Below are 20,548 nucleotides of genomic sequence, written 5' to 3'. Positions count from 1 at the left end.
TCAATCACTACTGACTGGAATAGATTGTCATATCATTACATCTCATATTTGGAGCTAGGGGACACTAGTGGCCACTCGTGTGACCCAGTTGGTAGAGCATGGCACATTTTTTATTTAACCTTTATTTAACTAGGCAAGTCGGTGAAGAACAAATTCTTATTTACAATGACGGCCTAGGAACAGTGGGTTAACTGCCTTGTTCAGGGGCAGAACGACGGATTTTTATCTTGTCAGCTCGGGGACTCGATCAAGCAACCTTTCGGTTACTGACCCAACGCCCTAACCACTAGGCTACCTGGCGCCCCAAACATGTCACACCAGGGTTGGGGGTTTGATTCCCACGGGTGACCAGTACGAAAAACGTTTTTAAAAACTATGCCCTCACTACTGTAAATCACTCTGGATTAGAGCGTCTCCTAAATTACTCAAATGTAAATATGAATTAATCAGCAATGTTCCTTTGTTGGCTCCCCATGAACTGCGGTGCTACTGTTTACACTATACCAGGAAATGGCCCTTAACGATATGCGTGGATTGAATGTGGTCATAGTTGTAGTAGTTGTATAGGCCTATACATAAGCGATAAATTATGTTCTGTACATTCTCTGCAAATAATGGGTGACGCAGGCTTGGAAGATCCACGGAGTGCATCTTTGGAGTAGATTAGTTCCAGAAAATGTACATGAGCCAATCTATATAGGCCTATATTAAATAAAATAAAAAATGTAAATACGATATTGTGGTTTCTATACTTCCATCACATGATGTGCAGGAGCTGTGCCATCATTTGCCCTCATTGAACACCCATCCTCCCACATTCCCTATAGCATTTCTTCCTTTCTATTCATCACTTGTCCTTCACCCCTTTTCTCCATCCTCACTTGCACTCACTTTGATGGTGTTTGCTGTCCTGGCCATGACTATATGTAATGCTGTGCTCGCTAGATGGAGTAATACTGCCTCTCACTTTTTCTTACTGTTCTCTCTCTCTCTCCATTTTCTCCTCCTCACTATTCTTTTCTCTCTGGGCCTATAGAGAAGCTTATTGAGGGACTGAAGTCCCCAGATACACACCTCCTGCTCCCTGACCTCCTGTCCATGGCTGATCCTTTTAGTGGAACTATGGAGGAGGCTGTCAATGGTAAAAGTACTTTGTCTTTCAGCCTCTCCTGGAGATTTCACAACTTTACCCACTTTTACATTGCTCTCCAAAAGTCAAGGTTTTCCATTGAATGCTCCATGGGCAATGTCCTCTATCTGCCCTGTGTTTATCTTATTTTGTTCTCTTGTGGGTGTCCTCTTAATCCCTCACTTTCTCCCTGTCTCTGCCTCCCTTCCTTGTTCTCCTCCTCCCTTTCTCTGCTTCCCGCTCGCCTTCTCTTCCCTCTCTCTCTCTACGTGTACAGTAGTGGGTCCAATAGAGGAGTCTCTGGTGAGTCTGGACTTTCTCATCCCTGGTCTGGAAGCTCCTGTGTCCCAGTCTGAGACAGACTCTGCACTGCTTCCTGGTTAGTTTCTGTCTCACAGGCAAGACAACACACAATCTAGATGTTTCCAGAATACAATGCAACAGTGGAAGATGATGATTTAGATCCGAGGATTAGGTTGACATTTTTACTGATAATACCAGCTCCACAATGGTATTGGGTCATTGTGTAAGGTTTACAGAGGATGGAATGAAGCCATTGAGTACAATGACCACAGTTGATTGATATTTGGAGTGTTTGTCTATTATTAGCCTGGTTAGTTACTAACATGTCATTCACAACCAATGTTCTGATTCAAACTGACATGAAATAAAATGGCTAATTGAAATGAAAAAGCATAGGCCCACTTCAACTCTGTGAAAAAGAGATGACGTCCTGTTTTTTTTTGAGAATTGGGACGTTTACTATGCTGTATATATCATGCAGGGCTCTGTAATTGCATCACCAGGGGCTTTGTTGAATGATTTGATGATGCAAGCAAAAATGCATCACATCTGTGTCGGCTTATTACTGGACAGGGCATAGTACAATGACTCACTTACGGTTGGAGATTTAGATGTGTAGTGCCTCTATTACCATACATTCTATTTTTATATCAGTAGCAAGGGCGAAAGTAGCTTTTTTTTGCCCCAAAAAATCTCAAGCAAGAGTTTTTCTAGGACTGTCTGGGAATGGCGTGGGTGGGGAGGGGAAAACTGAAAACTAGCTGTTATTGGCAGAAAGGTTTAGAACGTTCTTTGTTATCGGTCTATTAACCAATTTATCACATGGTGACATCGCCATGGGAAAGCCAAAACTCCCGCCCATGCAAACCTGCTGGTTAGAAGGTCCTATGTAGATTGTACACAACCAGCAACCCTCCGGAATAACACTGATCAAATTTGCTCACACTTTTACAGTGTTCGTTTCATCAGCTGTTGTACAATATGATACAAAACACAGGCAAAACAGAATTTTGACTGCGCTGAGCCTTTAATAAGTGCTACTAGGAACATGTATAATATTATTCATACTTTGTCCTTGGTGCTTTAAAATGTTTTACTAAACTAACTAACAATTCCTGTTACCTTGTCTAACTCTCGCCTCCTCTGCCCTCCCTCCCTCAGACCCCCTGCTTGGGGAAGACACTCTGCTGGGCTGCTCTCTCATCTCTCCCCCCTCTGGAGCCTCCTCTCTCTCCTCTGCTCCCGCTTCCACTGGCACTGGGTCTGTTCTGGATGAGTTTGACCTGGTATCTGCGAGTTGCACCCAGCTGCTGGCAGGTAAGGCACACCCACAAGACCGAACTGTGCCACTTAGGCCTACAATTGGAGAGGCGAGTGTGCTCCCGTTTAAACGTGATGTGCCCTGTAGGAACAACTGATTAGGTTATCCCTGTTAAGAGGCTAGCTCTAGTCACAACTACGCTAGCAGGCTCTACTGACTTGCATTCTTACTCTGAACCTCTGTAGCTGCGCGTCACCGCCTCCTATTCCTCCTTTATCTCTATTTCAGCCATTTCTTATTCCTCTCCCAAACACCTTAACCTCCCCTTCCTCCTTTCTCCGGCTTCCTCCTCTGCAGACTCCTCTGATCTCCTGATCTCAGGCTTTGAGCCTGTGCCAAGTGCAGATATGGGCAACGAGGATGAGTTTGACCCCATCCCTGTCATGGGCTCCAAAAACTCCTCTCAAGGTAAGGACAGGGTGGTGTTCAAGGCAGCCTTCATGCAGGGCCAGGAGGAAGGGCAGAGAATGGGTTTGTGGGCCTTGTCCCACACTCTGAGATGATGATGTCCTACTGTTCCTCAGCCATGGTCAGATGAATTCTGGGATTGATTCCTGTCAGTGTCCTCAGTAGTGTAATTGAACCCTGCTCCTCTTCCCCTCTTAGATTAATCTGAGTAGCCATTCTCCCTGTGTGTAGTTATTCCTTCTTCTAACGACGCTCATAGATTGTATGTGGAGAGCAATTCCGCTTACTTCCTGTCTTTCTCTGTCTTCTGTAACTGCATCTTCTCTTCCTCTTTTCCCTGGCTTCTCTGTCTGTTCTTTATTCCTTCCCCTGCTTTCTCTCCCTGTCCTTCCTCCCCCCTGCTTCGCCCTGGCCCACCCCCTGCCCCCCTCGTCTCTGTCCGGCCAGTTTCAGGAGGCCACTCTCGCAGTAACAGTGGCAGCTCTGAATCCAGCCTGCCCAGCCTGGCCCGCTCCCTGCTCATGGTGGACCAGCTCATCGACCTGTAGAGGGCGCTGGGGAGCCGGGAAACTAAATAGAGAGAGGGGGGGGGTAGAAGTAGTGACGCTCGAGAGGAGAGTAGACCCCACCATTAATTGTTACACCCCCGTTCCACTATTCGTTCCCGTGACTAACGCTTGTTCCATGTAAACTCCATCTGTGATTCCAAACACACTGGGCCATTGTCCTGTTCGTGTTTGTCCCATGCCTCTGATATTTATTCCCATCATGCCTCTGGTATTGATTCCCATCATGCCTCTGGTATTGATTCCCATCGTGCCTCTGGTATTTATTCCCATCATGCCTCTGGTATTGATTCCCATCATGCCTCTGGTATTTATTCCCATCATGCCTCTGGTATTTATTCCCATCATGCCTCTGGTATTTATTCCCATCATGCCTCTGGTATTGATTCCCATCGTGCCCCTGGTATTGATTCCCATCGTGCCCCTGGTATTGATTCCCATCGTGCCCCTGGTATTGATTCCCATCGTGCCCCTGGTATTGATTCCCATCGTGCCCCTGGTATTGATTCCCATCGTGCCCCTGGTATTGATTCCCATCGTGCCCCTGGTATTGATTCCCATCATGCCTCTGGTATTGATTCCCATCATGCCCACCACTTTTCTTCTTCTCCCCTCTGCCCTCTCATTTCATGCTTTCACAGCATTTATATTCTCTTGCCCTTCTGGGGTCATCATGGCAAACAAGGTCACGGCATGCTGCTTCTACCTTTTGCGTTCACGACACACTAACTTCATCCAAGAGTTCTTCTTTCTGTAGAATGTTTCACCATGTTTTATTCCTGTCTCTGGTATGTCTAGGAACAGTGTCCAGTCACACGGCATTGTGTCCTATAAGGAACCAGAGAACTCCACTCTTGTAGTTGTTGGCTCGTTGTTATGGTGCACAAGTAGATGTGTTGTCTCCTTTTTCCACTGTTATGTTTCACTTGGATTATTATTTGTTTGCGCACATTTGGTAACACCAATATCACACCATTGATTTATTGTATATTGTAGACAGAATTATTTCAAGGGTATATCTGCCAATTTAATTATCTACCTGTTCAGTGGCTGTGTTGCCAGGGCTTGTGTTTTAGCACTTAGCATGAGGTATCATAGCCTGCAAGTGGGATGGATGGGATGTCAGATCTAAAATGACTGGAACAGTCCACCAGCTGTTCCAGAGCTTGAGCCTTCCTTATATGTGGAAATTAGCGAGTAAGTTCTTCTCAAAAAGCGAATACGTTTTTACCAACATAAGGCTTTAAGCCTACAATAACAGAAATGTGGAGTTAACATTCCCAAAGGAAGAAGCTAAGATGTGAAAACACGAGCTTGGCTAGGGAGTCGGCTACACGTTGACAACGTTGATGCTTTTCGAAAGCATTTATTTGCTCGTTTTTCTTTTCTTGCCCTCTTTAGTCTGACTACATGTATACAGACAGTCCATATCATCCCTTTCATTTCAGGCTGTATGTGCCCACGCAATCATTCCCTGCAAACGTGCATTCCTACTTGTACATAGGTCCTATATCATAGTCATTTATCGGCCCTACATACTGTAAATGTATGTTTACCTGCAATACCCACGGACCCAGTGGTCTTAACATTTTGGTTCCTCAAAAAGTAACTGGTCAAATGTGCTCTGTTCTTCATCTGTCATCATAGCGTTACATTGTGAGAAGAAAAAAAAAATATATATATAGAAAAATTAATTTCATATGTAACTAATATTAAATGTGAGTATGAATAGTGTTAGAGAATGAATGTATGAACTGAATATTAGTCTATAAATAAAGATGGATAATATATATATATAAATATAATTCTTAAGATGACTATTATAGAAGAAATACATGATGTTTTTCCTGTTTGTGCAGCTGTGTTTGAGAATGTGTTTCTCGCCATATTTCTCCCCGGGTTGCCGTTGTGACATCAGTAAAAACATACAGTTATGACAATCTTAGCTTTGATCTGTTGAGGGTTGGGTAGGATTTCTCCAAGTAGCATCTGTTTACTTGCCTTCACCTAAGGAGGATTGTATTATAAACAAACTAGTTTGTTGTGCAATGGGACCACTACACAGGGAACTTTACCATGTCTTATACTGTACCATACTTACTCACGCTGTACAAAGGCAGAACTACAGTCTTCGCTGAAATAGTGCTGCGACTCCATGCTTTCTCCGGCACAGATTTTACATGATCAAAAAGATGCATATCCAAGCATGACCGTGTTGTTGAATGTTCTGGTTTGTTGGTAGACAGTGTTGTCATTGGTGTGTGTGTGTGTATGTGTGGACATAGAGTAATGTAACTCCTAGCCAGTCTGAGTTGTTGGATGTGATGCGGTTGTGTTGTTGTTTGAACTCGCTGCAAAAACAGTGACATCGACAGTGGTGTTGGTGTTCGTCATATTGAAAAGCACAGGCCGTCTTGAATTGCGCCGAGTCACTCTGTTGCCTATAGAGGAAGCAAGCCACTGTATCTGAGAGTAGAGCATCTGTGTCTTTTTGAGTGGGACCACTGGAGTCCGTGATCTGCTTGAATATGGTGAACGGAAAGAAATAATGACTCGTCATATCATGTTGTCACGACTGCAAAGTGTGTAACGAAGTGGTTGTGTATCAGACATAGGGGCAAGCACTACACAGGACTCCACGACCACCACATACACGCCCTGATAGGACTGCTCGCTATGCTGTTATGCTGTTGGGCATTTAAGGAATTACAGATAATTGCTCTACTGCAGTATTCGAAAACAAGGCATGCCAAGCAACAACATTTATTGACAGTATTCTGAAATCCAATGTTGTGTCCCATCTTTCTCAGGCTTTTGTAGACATGTGCAACCAATGGAAGGCTGAAGTTCACATCTTAGCCCCCCCTCCTCACACCATCTGCAGATAGATAGATAGATACTCATGTGGCTATTGACCTATGCAATCCTTGCTTCTTCCTGTAGACACCACTGTGCTGTTGTAAAGGTCTTGCCCTCCAGTTACATTTGTTGTTGTAAAAAACCGAGAACCTTCATGTTACCCTGTTGTTTTTGCAAAAAGTGGAAAAAGCTGTTGTTCTGGATCCCTGTCCGTTTCTATGACACCCAATCCTGCGTCAGAGCTGTGATTTCTGTGTGCACAAATCTATTTTTGTGAGATAACTAAAGAATTACAAAGAAAGGGATGTCGAATAAACATATTCATGTAAATGTACTGTTGTGTGGAGTATTGATTGAGTGACTGAGGGGGGGGGGGTTGTTGGGAATTTGACGCCCTCACAGTGGCAGTCATGTGGTTAACGTAATGGATTGGCAGAAAGATTGATTCAGAGGGAGAGGGGCGACACATTTTAACTAGCTGTTGCCTTTAAAAAAAAAAAACGCTTCTACTGAAGTACCATCAATTCAATCATGTACTGCAAATTAATCACTAGTTATTTTTACCTTATTTACACATGCACAGAGGTTTAATTACTCATGTTTGGGAGACGACATTCGGAGTGGATTTCATAGTTTCTTGAGAAAATATGATGGAAAATATTCCTAATCCATGCTTTGAATACATTCACACACTTAGAATTTTGATAGAGATAACTCCTATACAAGAACTCACACACACACTTATTTCCATGGTGGCTCTCATGTCATATTAACTCTTTTAAAATGGGGTTAACCCCATTAACCCTCCCCTTCTGGAACTGCAAGCTAACACTGCTCTCTGTCTGCTCCCTGTCTGCACAGGTAAGACTGCCTCTGTGGAAATGCATGCCTGCCTGCCTGCTTGCCCCTCTTGTCTCTTCCTTACTGTGGACCAATTAGTTTTATTTTTATATCCTACTATTAAAGAGAGGCACAATCAATATAACTATTATCATGGAAAATTGCATACAGACCCTACAAACCCTTTGGATGATTTAATTATTTTCCTTCCATCTGTTTTCATTTTGTTCCTTCGCAAAACATATTTTGATCAAATGTCACTGAGTTCCCTGCGACTAGTTTTTTTTTCTCCATCCTTGTTCATATTTTTATCTTATTCTATAACTCTTGTTTATCATGTATTGTTTTTTACATTTATTTTCATTCTGTATAAATACATTTCAAGTAGGTTTTGTTGTAAATATCATACTCTAGCCCAGTGTTGTCAAACTCATTTTGCCCCGGGGGCTGCATTCAGTCTTCAATGAGGTCTGGAGGGCCGCACTGAAAATGTGTCATATTTTTTTGCCATCAAAATTTGCAGAAAATAGTCATCTCCATATTTTTTATGATTCCTGACTGTCAAGCTTTCATGTTGGTGATTATTAGTGAGGTGGACACAATCAAGTCACACTCCTTGACTTTTTCCATATTTTGTCATACAAAGTGGGATTAAAATGGATTTGTAATCGATCTACACACAATCTGTCTTGTCAAAGTGGAAGAATCGTTTGGTTTGATCATTGCTAGACAGCCATTTTCAAGGCAAAACTGTAATTGTTCCTAAGTGGCATAGTGTTATCTTGGCAAGCAACTCAAGTGTATATTTGGCTTCGTGTTCTAGTCTTGCTGAAAGGTACATTTAAAAAAAAACTGTTATTTCACCTGATAAATTGACTGAGAACACAGTCAATTAGTTACAGGGGATGATTAGGTGGCCAAGATGGTATGAAGGCCAGATTGGGAATTTGGCCTGGGTTTAACACTCCTACGATAAGTGCCATGGGATCTTTTAATGTCCCAGCCAAAAGACAGCACCCTACACAGGGCAACGTCCCCAATCACTGCCCTGGGGCATTGCGATATTTCTTTAGACCAGAGGAAAGGGTGCCTCCTAATGGCCCTCGAACACCACTTCCAGCAGCATCTGGTCTCCCATCCAGGGACTGACCAGGACCGACCCTGCTTAGCTTCAGAAGCAGCAGGCAGTGTGATGCAGGTTGGTATGCTCCTGTGTCTGTTGGAAAGCAGAGCGAAACAAGTTTTCCCCTAGGATTTTGCCTGTGCTTAGCTCTTAAGTTTTTGTCCTCAAAAAAACACTTCCCCGGTCTTTTTTGATGACAAGCATACAAATAACATGATGTAGCCACCACCATATTTGAAAATATGAAGACTGGTACTCAGTGATGTGTTGGATTTGCCCCAAACATAACGCTTTGTATTCAGGAAAAAAAACACTTTCTTTGCCACATTTTTTGCAGTATTACTTTAGTGTCAAACAGGATGCATGTTTTGGAATATTTTTTTATTCTGTACAGGCTACCTTGTTACGACTTTTACTTCCTCTAGATAGTCAAGTTTAATCGTCTTCTGTCATTTAGGTTAGTATTGTGGAGTAACTACAATGTTGTTGATCCATCCTTAGTTTTCTCCTTTCACAACCATTCAACTCTGTAACTGTTTTAAAATCACCATTGGCCTCATGGGGAAATCCCTGAGTAATTTCCTTCCTCTCCGGCAACTGAGTTAGGAAGGACGCCTGTATCTTTGTCGTGACTGTGTGTATTGATACACCATCCAAAGTGTAAGTAATAACTTCACCATGCTCCAATGAATATTCAGTATCTTCTTTAATTTTACCCATCTACCAATAGGTGCCCTTCTTTGCGAGACATTGGAAAACCGCCCTGGTCTTTTGTTGAATCTGTGCTTGAAATTCACTACTCAACTGAGGGACCTTACAGTTAACTGTATGTGTGGGGTACAAAGATGAAGTAGTCATTCAAAGATCATGTTAACCACTATTATTGCACAACATCTTTACTCCTGAATTGATTTAGGCTTGCTATAACAGAAGTGTTGAATACTTATTGACTCAAGACAATGTGTGTAGATCAGTGACACAATATCCAAATGTAATCCATTTTAAATTCAGGCAGTAACACAACAAAATGTGTGAAAAGTCAAGTGGTGTGAATTATTTCTGAAGGCACTGTATGCCCATTATCAAATTGACACTTTCAATTTGGTTTTACACCTTTTAAAGTATTACTGAGTTCATTCCCCGCCCAATTTTGTTTTATTTCTAAATATCAATATCTTATCTGTTAGAGCTTGCTAGTTCTCCGAAAAGGATTTCCCCACTCCCCTGTTCTCACACTATACTTTCTGAGGGGCAATGGCAGCTTCAGATTGCTCTCCTGTCTGGTCTTGTTTGACTTACCATTCAGAAATTCAATTGACACATTTGGATTTTCAGTGCCGATTACAGAAGTAACTAGTATATGTGAATGATATGTCAAATCATGTTTAGATTTGTATATCATTTTCCGTCACATTCTGTGCACACCATAACAAAACTAGTCATTACAATGTGTAATGAACTTGAATGTTAGTTGACTATCCTGGTTTATTTAAACGGCCTGTCAGTCTGACTGTTGTCCTCTGTACCCTACAGACCTGCAGAGGGAACCTAGCAGCTGTGAGACACTACCAGGTTCCTCCAGGACCGACAGTTCTGGACCAGCTGTTGAAGAGGAACACAGACAGAGACTTCCCTTTGCCCACAGCAGCATCATTCCCCCCTCACTGTACCCAGATGAGACAAACTCCCACCCGTTGCTTTCTAAGTCCTCTGACCAGCCAATCAAGCCTGGCCAGAAACAGTCCCAGTGTCTCTCACCTCCTACACAGCAGCACACAGTCCCCTCCCCTGATATCTTCCTGCAGGCCCCTTTCAGGATTGCAGGGAAAGAAGGGAGAGATGTGTTTACCAACTCCCCTTTCCCTCTGGCCCACAAGCCTGCTCTGCCATCTGATCCTTTCCTCCAGGCCCCCTTTGGGAAGAGGAATGAGATAGCTGGGGCTGCTGTCTCTGTCTCCCACCCTCCACAGCCCAACAAACAGCCCCTCTGCCAGGTCCAGCCAAACACCCACCATCCCCATAGTCTTTTACATCCCAGTGTCCAGGGGAAGGCCCTGTTCACACCGGTTGCTGCCCCTAGGCCCATCATCTGGCAGGCCCAGCCCAGGTACTCCCGGTGCTCAGAGGTCCCCCTGCCCCAGCAGCCTGTCGCAGCCCACCGAGTGGTCTCCAGTGTGGGGCAGCAGGCTGCTGTGGGCTCGGTGGCTGTGGGCCCCCTGCACTCCTGGACCATTGGAGGCAGAGCTGTAGTGGATCCATTCATCAGGGCCCCCTTCCACCCCAGATGCCAACAGGGAAAGCCTTGATATCTGGACCCCCCTTCCCTCTCCCCAAATTCAAAATCTGGCCCCACACCAAATGCCAAAGCTGGCCTCCATCTAGTGCCTACACGTAATGGGGAGGTTATCAGCGGAAGTCTGTCCCAGGCCAGCCCTGCTCTTTCCCCCTGTGGAGGGCATAACCCAGTCCCAGCAGCCCTCTTGTAAGTGTGCAATCTAGATTAATCTGGCTCCCTCTGTTGAGGATGTAATAGGTAGACTGTCTGTTTTTCTGTGCAATTGCAGTATTAATCATGACTCGCTTCATCTTGCCCATATTCAACTTGTTTTTTTTACACACTCGTTCTACCTCAGCTTTCTGATTTGCCTTCAGATGAAGCACTGGTAGATTGCGGCACTTCATTTGCATTTCATGAGGATTTCCAGGACACATCAAACTGCTAAAACTATATTGAAAATAAAGATTGTCCAGGATCGTTTCACTTTAAAAGTACTGATGGCAATCTACACTTTCTGAATTTGAGAAATCTCCCGTGGAAAAGGAAAAGAAGAACAAAGGATTTTGTTTTATTTGTTAAAGGTTTGTGTTTGTATACTTACTGTATATATATATTTTTTACATTGTTTTCAACACCATGTTAATAATATACTAATGTTGTGTAAATCACATTGGGTTTATATGGTTCGACTTGATATACTATGGTAGTTCTAAATTACATCAGTTGAGTATTTGCCTGATGAGCTGGTGACATTTGACCTCTGTCAAACGTGTATATTCTCCCTCTATTACTCCATACTTTTTAACTGTTTTACGCAGTTTCCTTCTTCACATGTCAACAGGTCTTTAAATGTTTTATAAAAAGACCTGTTGTCAACAGCAAGAGGAAAGGCTTATTGTGAAGGAAACTTAGCTTTGGTCCATAACCATAGCAGGAGTCTCTATGCTCTATTTGAATGTCTTGGTAAGTTACTATGGATCAAAATGCACTCTAACATACAGTAATGTTATATGGAGGCCAACAGACAGCAGCTTGACACTGAGTATTCCAAACATTAGGAACACCTTCCTAAAATTGAGTTGCACCACCCCCCCCCCCCTCCCCCTTGTCCTCAGAACAGCCTCAATTCGCATTGACTCTACAAGATGTTGAAAGTGTTCCACAGGGATGCTGGCCAATGTTCCGTCTAAGCTGCGCTCGGGCACGCAGCTCCCTGGGACTGCTACAAGAAATATCTGAGCGCGCAGAGAAGCACGAGATTGAACTTCACGCAACTTTCTAGTTTTCCCTGTTAACACAATCACCGTTTCCCTTTACTATGGGAATTGTGATCGAATCAACGCAATATTAGCAACTTTCAATGCAACATCTCGGAACAAAACAAAATATGCAAGACTTAGTATGCAAAACTAACTTTACAAGAGATTTTGTTTGTTGGCAGAACGCATCAGAGCAGGATTCTATTACATTGACAGGCATGACTCGGGCACATACTCTACACAGACCGGTGCGGCATAACCAATCAAAGCTGCAGTAGGCCTATATGCAAATAGACCATTGCCATATATGTATATGTGCCATTCCTTTGAACTGGACTGTGTTTACAGCATCAGCAGTCATGGGTAGATGCACTTGTTTTGATATCAAAGTGAACACCACACATTGGCTGCTATTGTAGGCTGAATGATAGAACAGCTATTTCCATGTTAAAATGTTATGGGATGCATTTTCCCCATTGTTTTTGATGGTTGGCCACTCTTGTAGGACTACATTATGATCAAATAGCCACAGTAGCCTACTTGACCACTGTTAAAACTAACTTTTAAAGCGGGTACAGCGTCAGTGTTCACAGAAAACAGAATTTACACATTGAAGTTTGCGCTCAGCAGAAATTTGCTCAATGATGAAACATTTTTGAGGGAACATTGATGCCTGCCCATGTTGACTCCAATACTTCACACAGTTGTCAAGTTGGCTGGATGTCCTTTGGGTGGTGGACAATTCTTGATACATATGGGAAACTGTTGTGTGAAAAGCCCAGCAGCATTGCAGTTCTTGACACAAACCGGTGCACCTGGACCCTACTGTCATATCCCGTTCAAAGGCACTTAAATATTTTGTCTTGCCCATTCACCCTCTGAATGGCACACATACACAATCCATGTCTCACTTGTCTCAAGGCTTAAAAATCCTTCTTTAACCTGTCTCCTCTGGATTTAATATGTGACATCAATAAGGGATCAATAAGGGATCATAGCTTTCACCTGGAATCCCCTGGTCAGCCTGTGTCATGGAAAGAGCAGATGTTCCTAATGTTTTGTACACTCAGTATATATTGTACACCTATTTCCCTTTTAATGCATAATAACCTACTTACAGCAATGATTCTCAAACCTTTTCACCCTACAGGCAATAGGAAAAGTATATGTACCACCCAAAGGCAAAACATTTAATAATATGCCACATAATATTGATGATGTAAATGAAAGACTTCCTTGTTGTGCCTTACATTGCACTTCAGATTAGGAACCTCTGACCTATCATTTTCCAAATGTTCCACATTCGATTAATACTGTATGGGTGGCGTATGTTACTGTATTTTTTTTCTCTCACTTTGTGTGCGTCATTTGGACGAATGCTGTACGGATTTAATATGCTCTCCTGTTATCTCTCTCACTCTGGATGTGTGTCTATTCCTGGTATTGATCTATGAAGTTCCATTCATAGGAAGGGGTTGTTGAGGACAGCACAGCAGTCTGATGCTCTCACCTGTGATTACTGTTCAACAACACCCTCACTGGTCAATGCTTTGTTAACATCCACACTGTGCTGTAAACAGAATGAAGGATTTTTCATGAAATGATGTAGTAGACTGCTTGTTTCTTATTATTCAGTCGCTTTACATGTCTACCAATCTGATTAAACATTCATGTTAACAATATGCTTATTTACACATTTGTGATTGTACTCACTGTCAAGTGGCATTCTTACCACTCAATTGTTTGGGTCATTGTTTGGATCCAGATTGATCGGTCAGAAGGGTATTTTACCAAATGTAGTCCTTATACACCATGGAAGTGAAGAGTCTTTATATCTCTGATTGCTTCAGATGTTCTCAGCATCACCCTCACCATGTAGGAAATTGCAACAGAAATAGCGGTAGTAGAGTGATCTACCTGTCTGTCACACAGAAGGAGTTGATCCAGGGGCAGGCCACAGAGGCTCAGCGCTCCCTTGGGTGTGTGAGTCTAGTGCCTAACCTTCTCTGCCAGGGCTCTATGGCATCATAGTTGGCCTTTGCTTTTACTGCCTCCAGCCCCTCTGCCACCTAGTTTAGCTCGTTGCCGTTGGCGCTGTGATTTACCACAGGCATGCCTATATGAGGTCACTCCCGACAGGATTGTCTCTCTGTGTCCTTCTATAATAGCTCATTTAACCCATTTTAATCCCATCAGTCACAATAGTGGGGGGGGAAAGTTTGTACTTTACAGGCTCTAGAGAAGTTAGTTGTACTTATCAAAAATAAGTATTATATTATGAACGTGTCTCGTGTGATTCAGAGATGTTTCATATGATTTTTCAAAATGGTCACAAGACCACAAGCAGAAATCTACAAGGTGTACTTTTACAGAAACATTTGGTACTATAAGTCTGTATTCAACTGTTTAAAAAAAACAAATACATTGTTGAAATGTTCAAATATTGTCCTTGTACCTGTCATTTTTAAAGGGTCTAGTTTACATATGTGCCTTCATTTTTGATACGTTGCATCCCTGATGCTCGTGGTATATGAAAATATATTAGTGGTCACATTTGTGACCAATGGGAAAATATAGTGGCTCTAAATTCATAGCAGATTATTTATTTTTCAATAGATTGAAGTTGAGTTGGATAATGGATATACATGATCAAGATGATCTTGTAGATGATTTTACCATTATCCATACACATATTTAAATCAATGATTTTAATTGTAAATGTCATTGTGTTATTTCAGGGAGAATTGGCCATGTGTAGACCCATACACTCAATTAGTGTAATATAACTTAAATATATAATGTCAATAGGTGTGTTTAGTATCTTTCACAAGGATAGACCTGGTTTATCAGAGTACTGGGACATAGCCACAGGTGTACACCTGGTTTTTATGGGTATTTGGGCAGAGATATGGAGGTGTAGATCTGGTTTAAATTAGTATTGGGACTCAGTCAAAGGTGTAGACCTGGTTTGTACTTGAGCTGAGGTGCAGGGGTAGACTTGGTTTACAGTTTGAGTATTCCGGCTCAGGCCAGGCTTAGTTGACTAATTGGATTCAAGCACAGGTGCAGACTTTAGGTACCGTGTGTAATTTGGACCTGAAGTACAGGTGTAGACCTGTGTATAAATTGGGACCGATATGTGGAATTACACATTTTTATGACAATTGGGGCTCACATGTAGCAGTAGACCAGTTGTACAGATGAAGTCGGAAGTTTACATACACCTTAGCCAAATACCTTTAAACTCAGTTTTTCACAATTCCTGATATTAAATCTAGTAAAAATTCAGTGTTTTAGGTCAGTTAGGATCACCACTTTATTTTAAGAATGTGAAATAATAGTAGAGAGAATTATTTATTCCAGCTTTTATTTCTTTCATCACATTCCCTGTGGGTCAGAAGTTTACATACACTCAATTAGTATTTGGTAGCATTGCCTTTAAATTGTTTAACTTCGGTCAAATGTTTCGGGTAGCCTTCCACAAGCTTCCCACAATAAGTTTGGTGAATTTTGTCTCATTCCTCCTGACAGAGCTGGTGTAACTGGGTCAGGTTTGTTGGCCTCCTTGCTCGCACACACTTTTTCAGTTCTACCCACACATTTTCTATAGGATTGAGGTAAGGTCTTTGTGATGTCCACTCCAATACCTTGACTATGTTTTCCGTAAGCCATTTTGACACAACTTTGGAAGTATGCTTGGGGTCATTGTCCTTTTGGAAGACCCATTTGCGACCAAGCTTTAACTTGGTCGCAAAACTTTAACTGACTGATGTCTTGAGATGTTTCTTCAATATATCCACTTAATTTTCCTCCTCATGATACCACCTATTTTGTGAAGTGCACCAGTCTCTCCTGCAGCAAAGCACCCCCACAACATGATGCTGCCACCCTCGTGCTTCACGTTTGGGATGGTGTTCTTCGGCTTGCAAGCCTCCCCCTTTTTCCTCCAAACATAACAATGGTCATTATGGCCAAATGGTTCTATTTTTGTTTCATCAGACCAGAGGACATTTCTCCAAAAAGTACGATCTTTGTCCCCATGTGCAGTTGCAAACCGTAGTCTGGCTTTTTTTATGGCGGTTTTGGAACAGTGGCTTCTTCCTTGCTGAGCGGCCTTTCAGGTTATGTCGATATAGGACTCGTTTTACTGTGGATATAGATACTTTTGTACCTGTTTCCTCCAGCATATTCACAAGGTCCTTTGCTGTTGTTCTGGGATTGATTTGCACTTTTCGCACCAAAGTACGTTCATCTCTAGGAGACGGAACGCGTTTCCTTCCTGAGCGGTATGACGGCTGTGTGGTCCCATGGTGTTTATACTTGCGTACTATTTTTGTACAGATGAACGTGGTACCGTCAGTCGTTTGGAAATTGCCCCCAAGGATGAACCAGACTTGTGGAGGTCTACAATTTTGTTTCTGAGGTCCTGCCGGATATATTTTGATTTCCCCATGATGTCAAGCAAAGAGGCACTGAGTTTGAAGGTAGGCCTTGAAATACATCCACAGGTACACCTCCAATTGACTCAAATTATGTCAATTAGCCTATCAGAAGCTTCTAAAGCCATGACGTCATTTTCTGGAATTTTCCAAGCTGTTTAAAGGCAGAGTCAACTTAGTGTAGGTAAACTTCTGACCCACTGGAATTGTGTTACAGTGAAAGATTACTTCACTGGCCTAGGCAGAGTTCCTCTGTCCAGTGTCTGTGTTCTTTTGCCTATCTTAATCTTTTATTTTTTATTGGCCAGTCTGAGATATGGCTTTTTCTTTACAACTCTACCTAGAAGGCCATCATCCTGGAGTCGCCTCTTCACTGTTGATGTTGAGATTGGTGTTTTGCGGGTACTATTTAATGAAGCTGCCAGTTGAGGACTAAAGCAATATGGATTACATGTTAGGGTTACTAATACGATTTGCATAGTGTCATGTCTGGGAAAAATTTGGATAAGCATTTTCTATTTAGCCTTAAGGAGTTAAGTGGCTAACTCAAGCAAATGACTTGGTCAGCATCCAGGAAGTGTTCTAAGCATAGGTAGCTTGGGGCATGAATCTTATAGAGCAGGTGTATCGTCTCTGTGCTGGCAGGAACACTGCACCGGGTCTTCGCAGATGGTGGTTATATCCAGAGGTATTAAGGATATACAGTACAGTCGCTAATGAAAGTCTACATACCCCTTGCAGTCTTCACATGTTGCTGCCTCAAAAGGTAAACATAAAATGGATTAAATTACATTTTGTATTCCTATCGATCTACATAAACTAATGGAAAAAAATATAGATTTAAAAAAATGACTAACATAATACAAAATGAGGATGTATCAGTTGCGTATGTCTTCACACCCGGGAGTTAATACTTGGTGGAAGCACCTTTGGCAGCCATTACAGCTGTGAATCCTTTCGGAAAATATTCTACCAACCTTGTACAACATACTGTATATCACTTTTTTGGGGTCAAAATTGCTGAAGCTCAGTAAATTTGGATGGGAATCATTGATGGACAACAATATTCAAGCCTTGTTTCTGATTTTTAAGCTGATTTAAGTCAGGACTGAGACTGGACCATTCACGAACACTCAACACCCCTTGGAAAGCCATTCTAGTGTGTTTTTGGCATTCAAATTTGTGTAATTGCCATGCTCAAAAATAAAACTCTATCCCAGGGTTCGATTTTCAGAAGAGGAAGGCTTTCCTTTAACTTTTTACCTGGGCTTTGTTCTCATTTCATATTTATTTTGATTTTATCACACTCTTCAGTATATGCCAGTGACAAGCATACCCATAACATGATGCTGCCACCACAATACTTAAATACTAAGAGATCAAAAACATTGCATTCACTCCACATTTACTGGCCTGTATGATAAAGTGAAAAGAAGGAGCCTGTGTTAAAAATTCCATTACAAATTTTCCATTCTGTTATCCATTCTAAATTAAAAACTACAAGTTTGGGTCAAATCAAATACAACAAAACACAACGTGAAGCCCTCTATTTTGAAATATTGTGGTGGCAGCATCGTGTTATGGATATGCTTGTCATTGGCAGGAACTGGGGAGTTTGTCAGGATCAAAATAAATATGAAAGGGGCAAAGCCCAGGTAGAAAGTTAAAGGAAAACCACTTTCAAACGGTGCTCACCATTCTTCAACAGCCTTTGAAGTATGTTTGCTTCTGTTTGGTGGGTATGGCCTGATCTGTATGGATGTGACCATTTGAAATTTCAAAACTTGTGTGCAGCACACTACATACACATTATCCCTCTAAGCCACCATAATCAAACAGTTTTTCAACTGGTCGATCAGTACAGTACCGTTTCTGTTTTGTTGTACTGAACGCACCTCTTGTGTGTCTATCTGGGCCAGGGAAGATGAACTGGGAGAGCAGTGGGAGATAACATGAGAGTTCATCTAAAATGATATTACAAACACATAAAGCTCATTGTACAGGGGCTATTTACTGATTTATCAGTCTCACCTCAAACCCAGTACAGACTTCTCAATGCATTATTCATGTCTAGCTATTTCCTCTGAGACGCATTCTGTTTGACGTTAAGTACTCCGCATGAAATAGCCTACAGCGTCCTTACTTTTCCTGAACTTTATCTGTGTACTCTGCTCTCATGCAGTATGTAATTTTGGTTAGTTCTAGAATATAGGTGAAGCTTATCAGCAAAAGTGATAATGAATGACATAACAGGCCATCTTTTTTCTGAAATTCAATATTTTATTACAATCTGAAAAAAAAAATTCCTTTGGCTTTAAAAACTCTTCACATGATTTCTGTGTAAACAAGCAAATAAAGTAATCCGTTCTTCCCCAGTCAGAGGTTTTCCTCATGGCTAATGTGTTTGACATGTTTGTCATTCCTTGCAATATACTTATTGATTGATTTATAAAAAATGTAATTCAGTGATTCATCCATAATACACATAGGTTTGTATCAATCAACATGTAAGATGTACCTATATAACACATAAGACCGAGTTGAAAGCTGAGCCATTGATCTTTTAACTTGTGAAATACTTTGTTTATCCCTTCTGCTAAAGATGTCAATATTCTGTTTTCATTGATTAAGCAAAGCAGTAAAGAGTTGGTATTAACTTCACTGTAGTCTTGTGAGTCTTACAGTAAAAAATATGATACAACTTCCTGATCAGTTAGAATAGAGAACATGGAAAATCTAATGGAACTTTGTTTTACAGATCAATTGCTCAGCTTCTCTCTGAACCGTTGAGTGAAGTAGAGCTGGACTTGCTGTCCTGCCTGTCAATCTGTTAATAGTGGTTTGGATTGGTGGAGAAGAGAAAGGCACAGTATTCGGGACATATTCAGGGGCCCTCAGGGTCCTTGCAGCTCAGTTCTTTAACAGATGCATTTGGCCTTCCTTCCTTTCTTTTTCCTCAGAGAAATTGGTCAGATGGGTGTGGGGGAGGGCGGGAAGGGGGAGGGGCTCTGCATGAGGGTGGGGCCTGAGAAAAAACAGGTGGAGGGTTGGGTGGAGCAGCAGGTAGGGGAGGACTTACAGAAGTTGGGGGCAGAGCTTGGTTTGGATGGGGGGTGTAAGGAGGGGGGGTGATGCAGGACGGAGGGGGAGTGGATGGCAGGGGTGGAAGAGTGGAGGTGGGAGAGGGGGGCATGTGGGAGAGGTTGCCATGTGAGGAAGCGTGACTGTAGGTGTGAGGCAGACTGTAGATTGGCGTTGAGGGCTGGTGGTAGATTGGATAACGAGGAGCCGGGTAGGATTTCACCCGGGTGAAGCTAATGCACCTGCCCTGTAAATTAGGAGAGGGGGATAAAAACAAGGAAGAGAGCAATAAGAGGCAGTCATCAGGGCCCAGTTTATTAAACTTTTTTAAATTTTAGCAATCGAATTCGATTAAATGTTAGAATTTGTTATTTAAAAACGAAAAAATTACATTTTGAACTTCCGGATAAGGATTCAGTAATCCAATCTGACCTTGAATCAGGATTAAATGTTGATTTCGCGTTTTTCAAAATTCTAAAGGCAGTGACTAATATAGTTTTGATGCAGAAAATCAGGATAATCTTGAACCCACAGAAAGGGTGGATTTAGAAAGGTGAAAGGCACCATCATGATGCCACTTTTCCAGCAAGTCAATTCGTCAAATTTCTGCCCTGGTAGAGCTGTCCCGGACAACTGTAAGTGCTGTTATTGTGAAGTGGAAACGTCTAGGAGCAACAACGGCTCAGCCGTGAAGTGGTAGGCCACACAAGCTCACAGAACGAAACCACTGAGTGCTAAAGCACTTAGCACATAAAAACCATCTGTCCTCGGTTGCAACACTCACTACCGAGTTCCAAACTGCCTCTGACAGCAACGTCAGCACAAGAACTGTTAAACAGGAGCTTCATGAAATGGGTTTCCATGGCCGAGCAGCCGCACACAAGCCTAACCTCACCAAACGCAAAGCCAAGCATCGGCTGGAGTGGTGTAAAGCTCGTCGCC

The 20,548-nt window shown here is 42.3% G+C and overlaps 2 protein-coding genes across 11 annotated transcripts in view; one reads left to right on the top strand and one right to left on the bottom strand.

Annotated features, from left to right (window-relative positions):
- Positions 1 to 14,423, top strand: part of LOC139408729 (AP2-associated protein kinase 1-like) — a 33,574-nt gene extending 19,151 nt beyond the window's left edge. For 2 of the 9 annotated variants that reach the window (XM_071152975.1, XM_071152972.1), the window contains 5 exons: positions 1,037 to 1,141; positions 1,407 to 1,508; positions 2,594 to 2,749; positions 3,051 to 3,161; positions 10,083 to 14,423. In XM_071152975.1, coding sequence (XP_071009076.1) covers positions 1,037 to 1,141; positions 1,407 to 1,508; positions 2,594 to 2,749; positions 3,051 to 3,161; positions 10,083 to 10,855 — 1,247 coding nt within the window. In that variant the 3' untranslated portion in view covers positions 10,856 to 14,423. Of the gene's footprint in view, positions 1 to 1,036; positions 1,142 to 1,406; positions 1,509 to 2,593; positions 2,750 to 3,050; positions 3,162 to 3,608; positions 4,011 to 10,082 lie in introns of those variants that run through there. The other 7 variants (XM_071152978.1, XM_071152974.1, XM_071152981.1 and 4 more) reach the window with 6 other exon arrangements.
- Positions 14,424 to 18,784: 4,361 nt separating this feature from the next.
- The window catches only part of LOC139409981 (ANTXR cell adhesion molecule 1b), a 38,629-nt gene continuing 36,865 nt past the window's right edge, over positions 18,785 to 20,548 (bottom strand). For both annotated transcript variants that reach the window (XM_071155397.1, XM_071155396.1), the window contains exon 19: positions 18,785 to 19,853. In XM_071155397.1, coding sequence (XP_071011498.1) covers positions 19,482 to 19,853 — 372 coding nt within the window. In that variant the 3' untranslated portion in view covers positions 18,785 to 19,481. The remainder of the gene's footprint in view (positions 19,854 to 20,548) is intronic.

Source organism: Oncorhynchus clarkii, chromosome 5 (assembly GCF_045791955.1).
Source record: "Oncorhynchus clarkii lewisi isolate Uvic-CL-2024 chromosome 5, UVic_Ocla_1.0, whole genome shotgun sequence".
Classification (NCBI taxonomy): Eukaryota; Metazoa; Chordata; class Actinopteri; order Salmoniformes; family Salmonidae; genus Oncorhynchus; species Oncorhynchus clarkii.
Note: the sequence above shows the minus strand (reverse complement) of the source record. Positions and strands in the feature narration are given on the sequence as shown.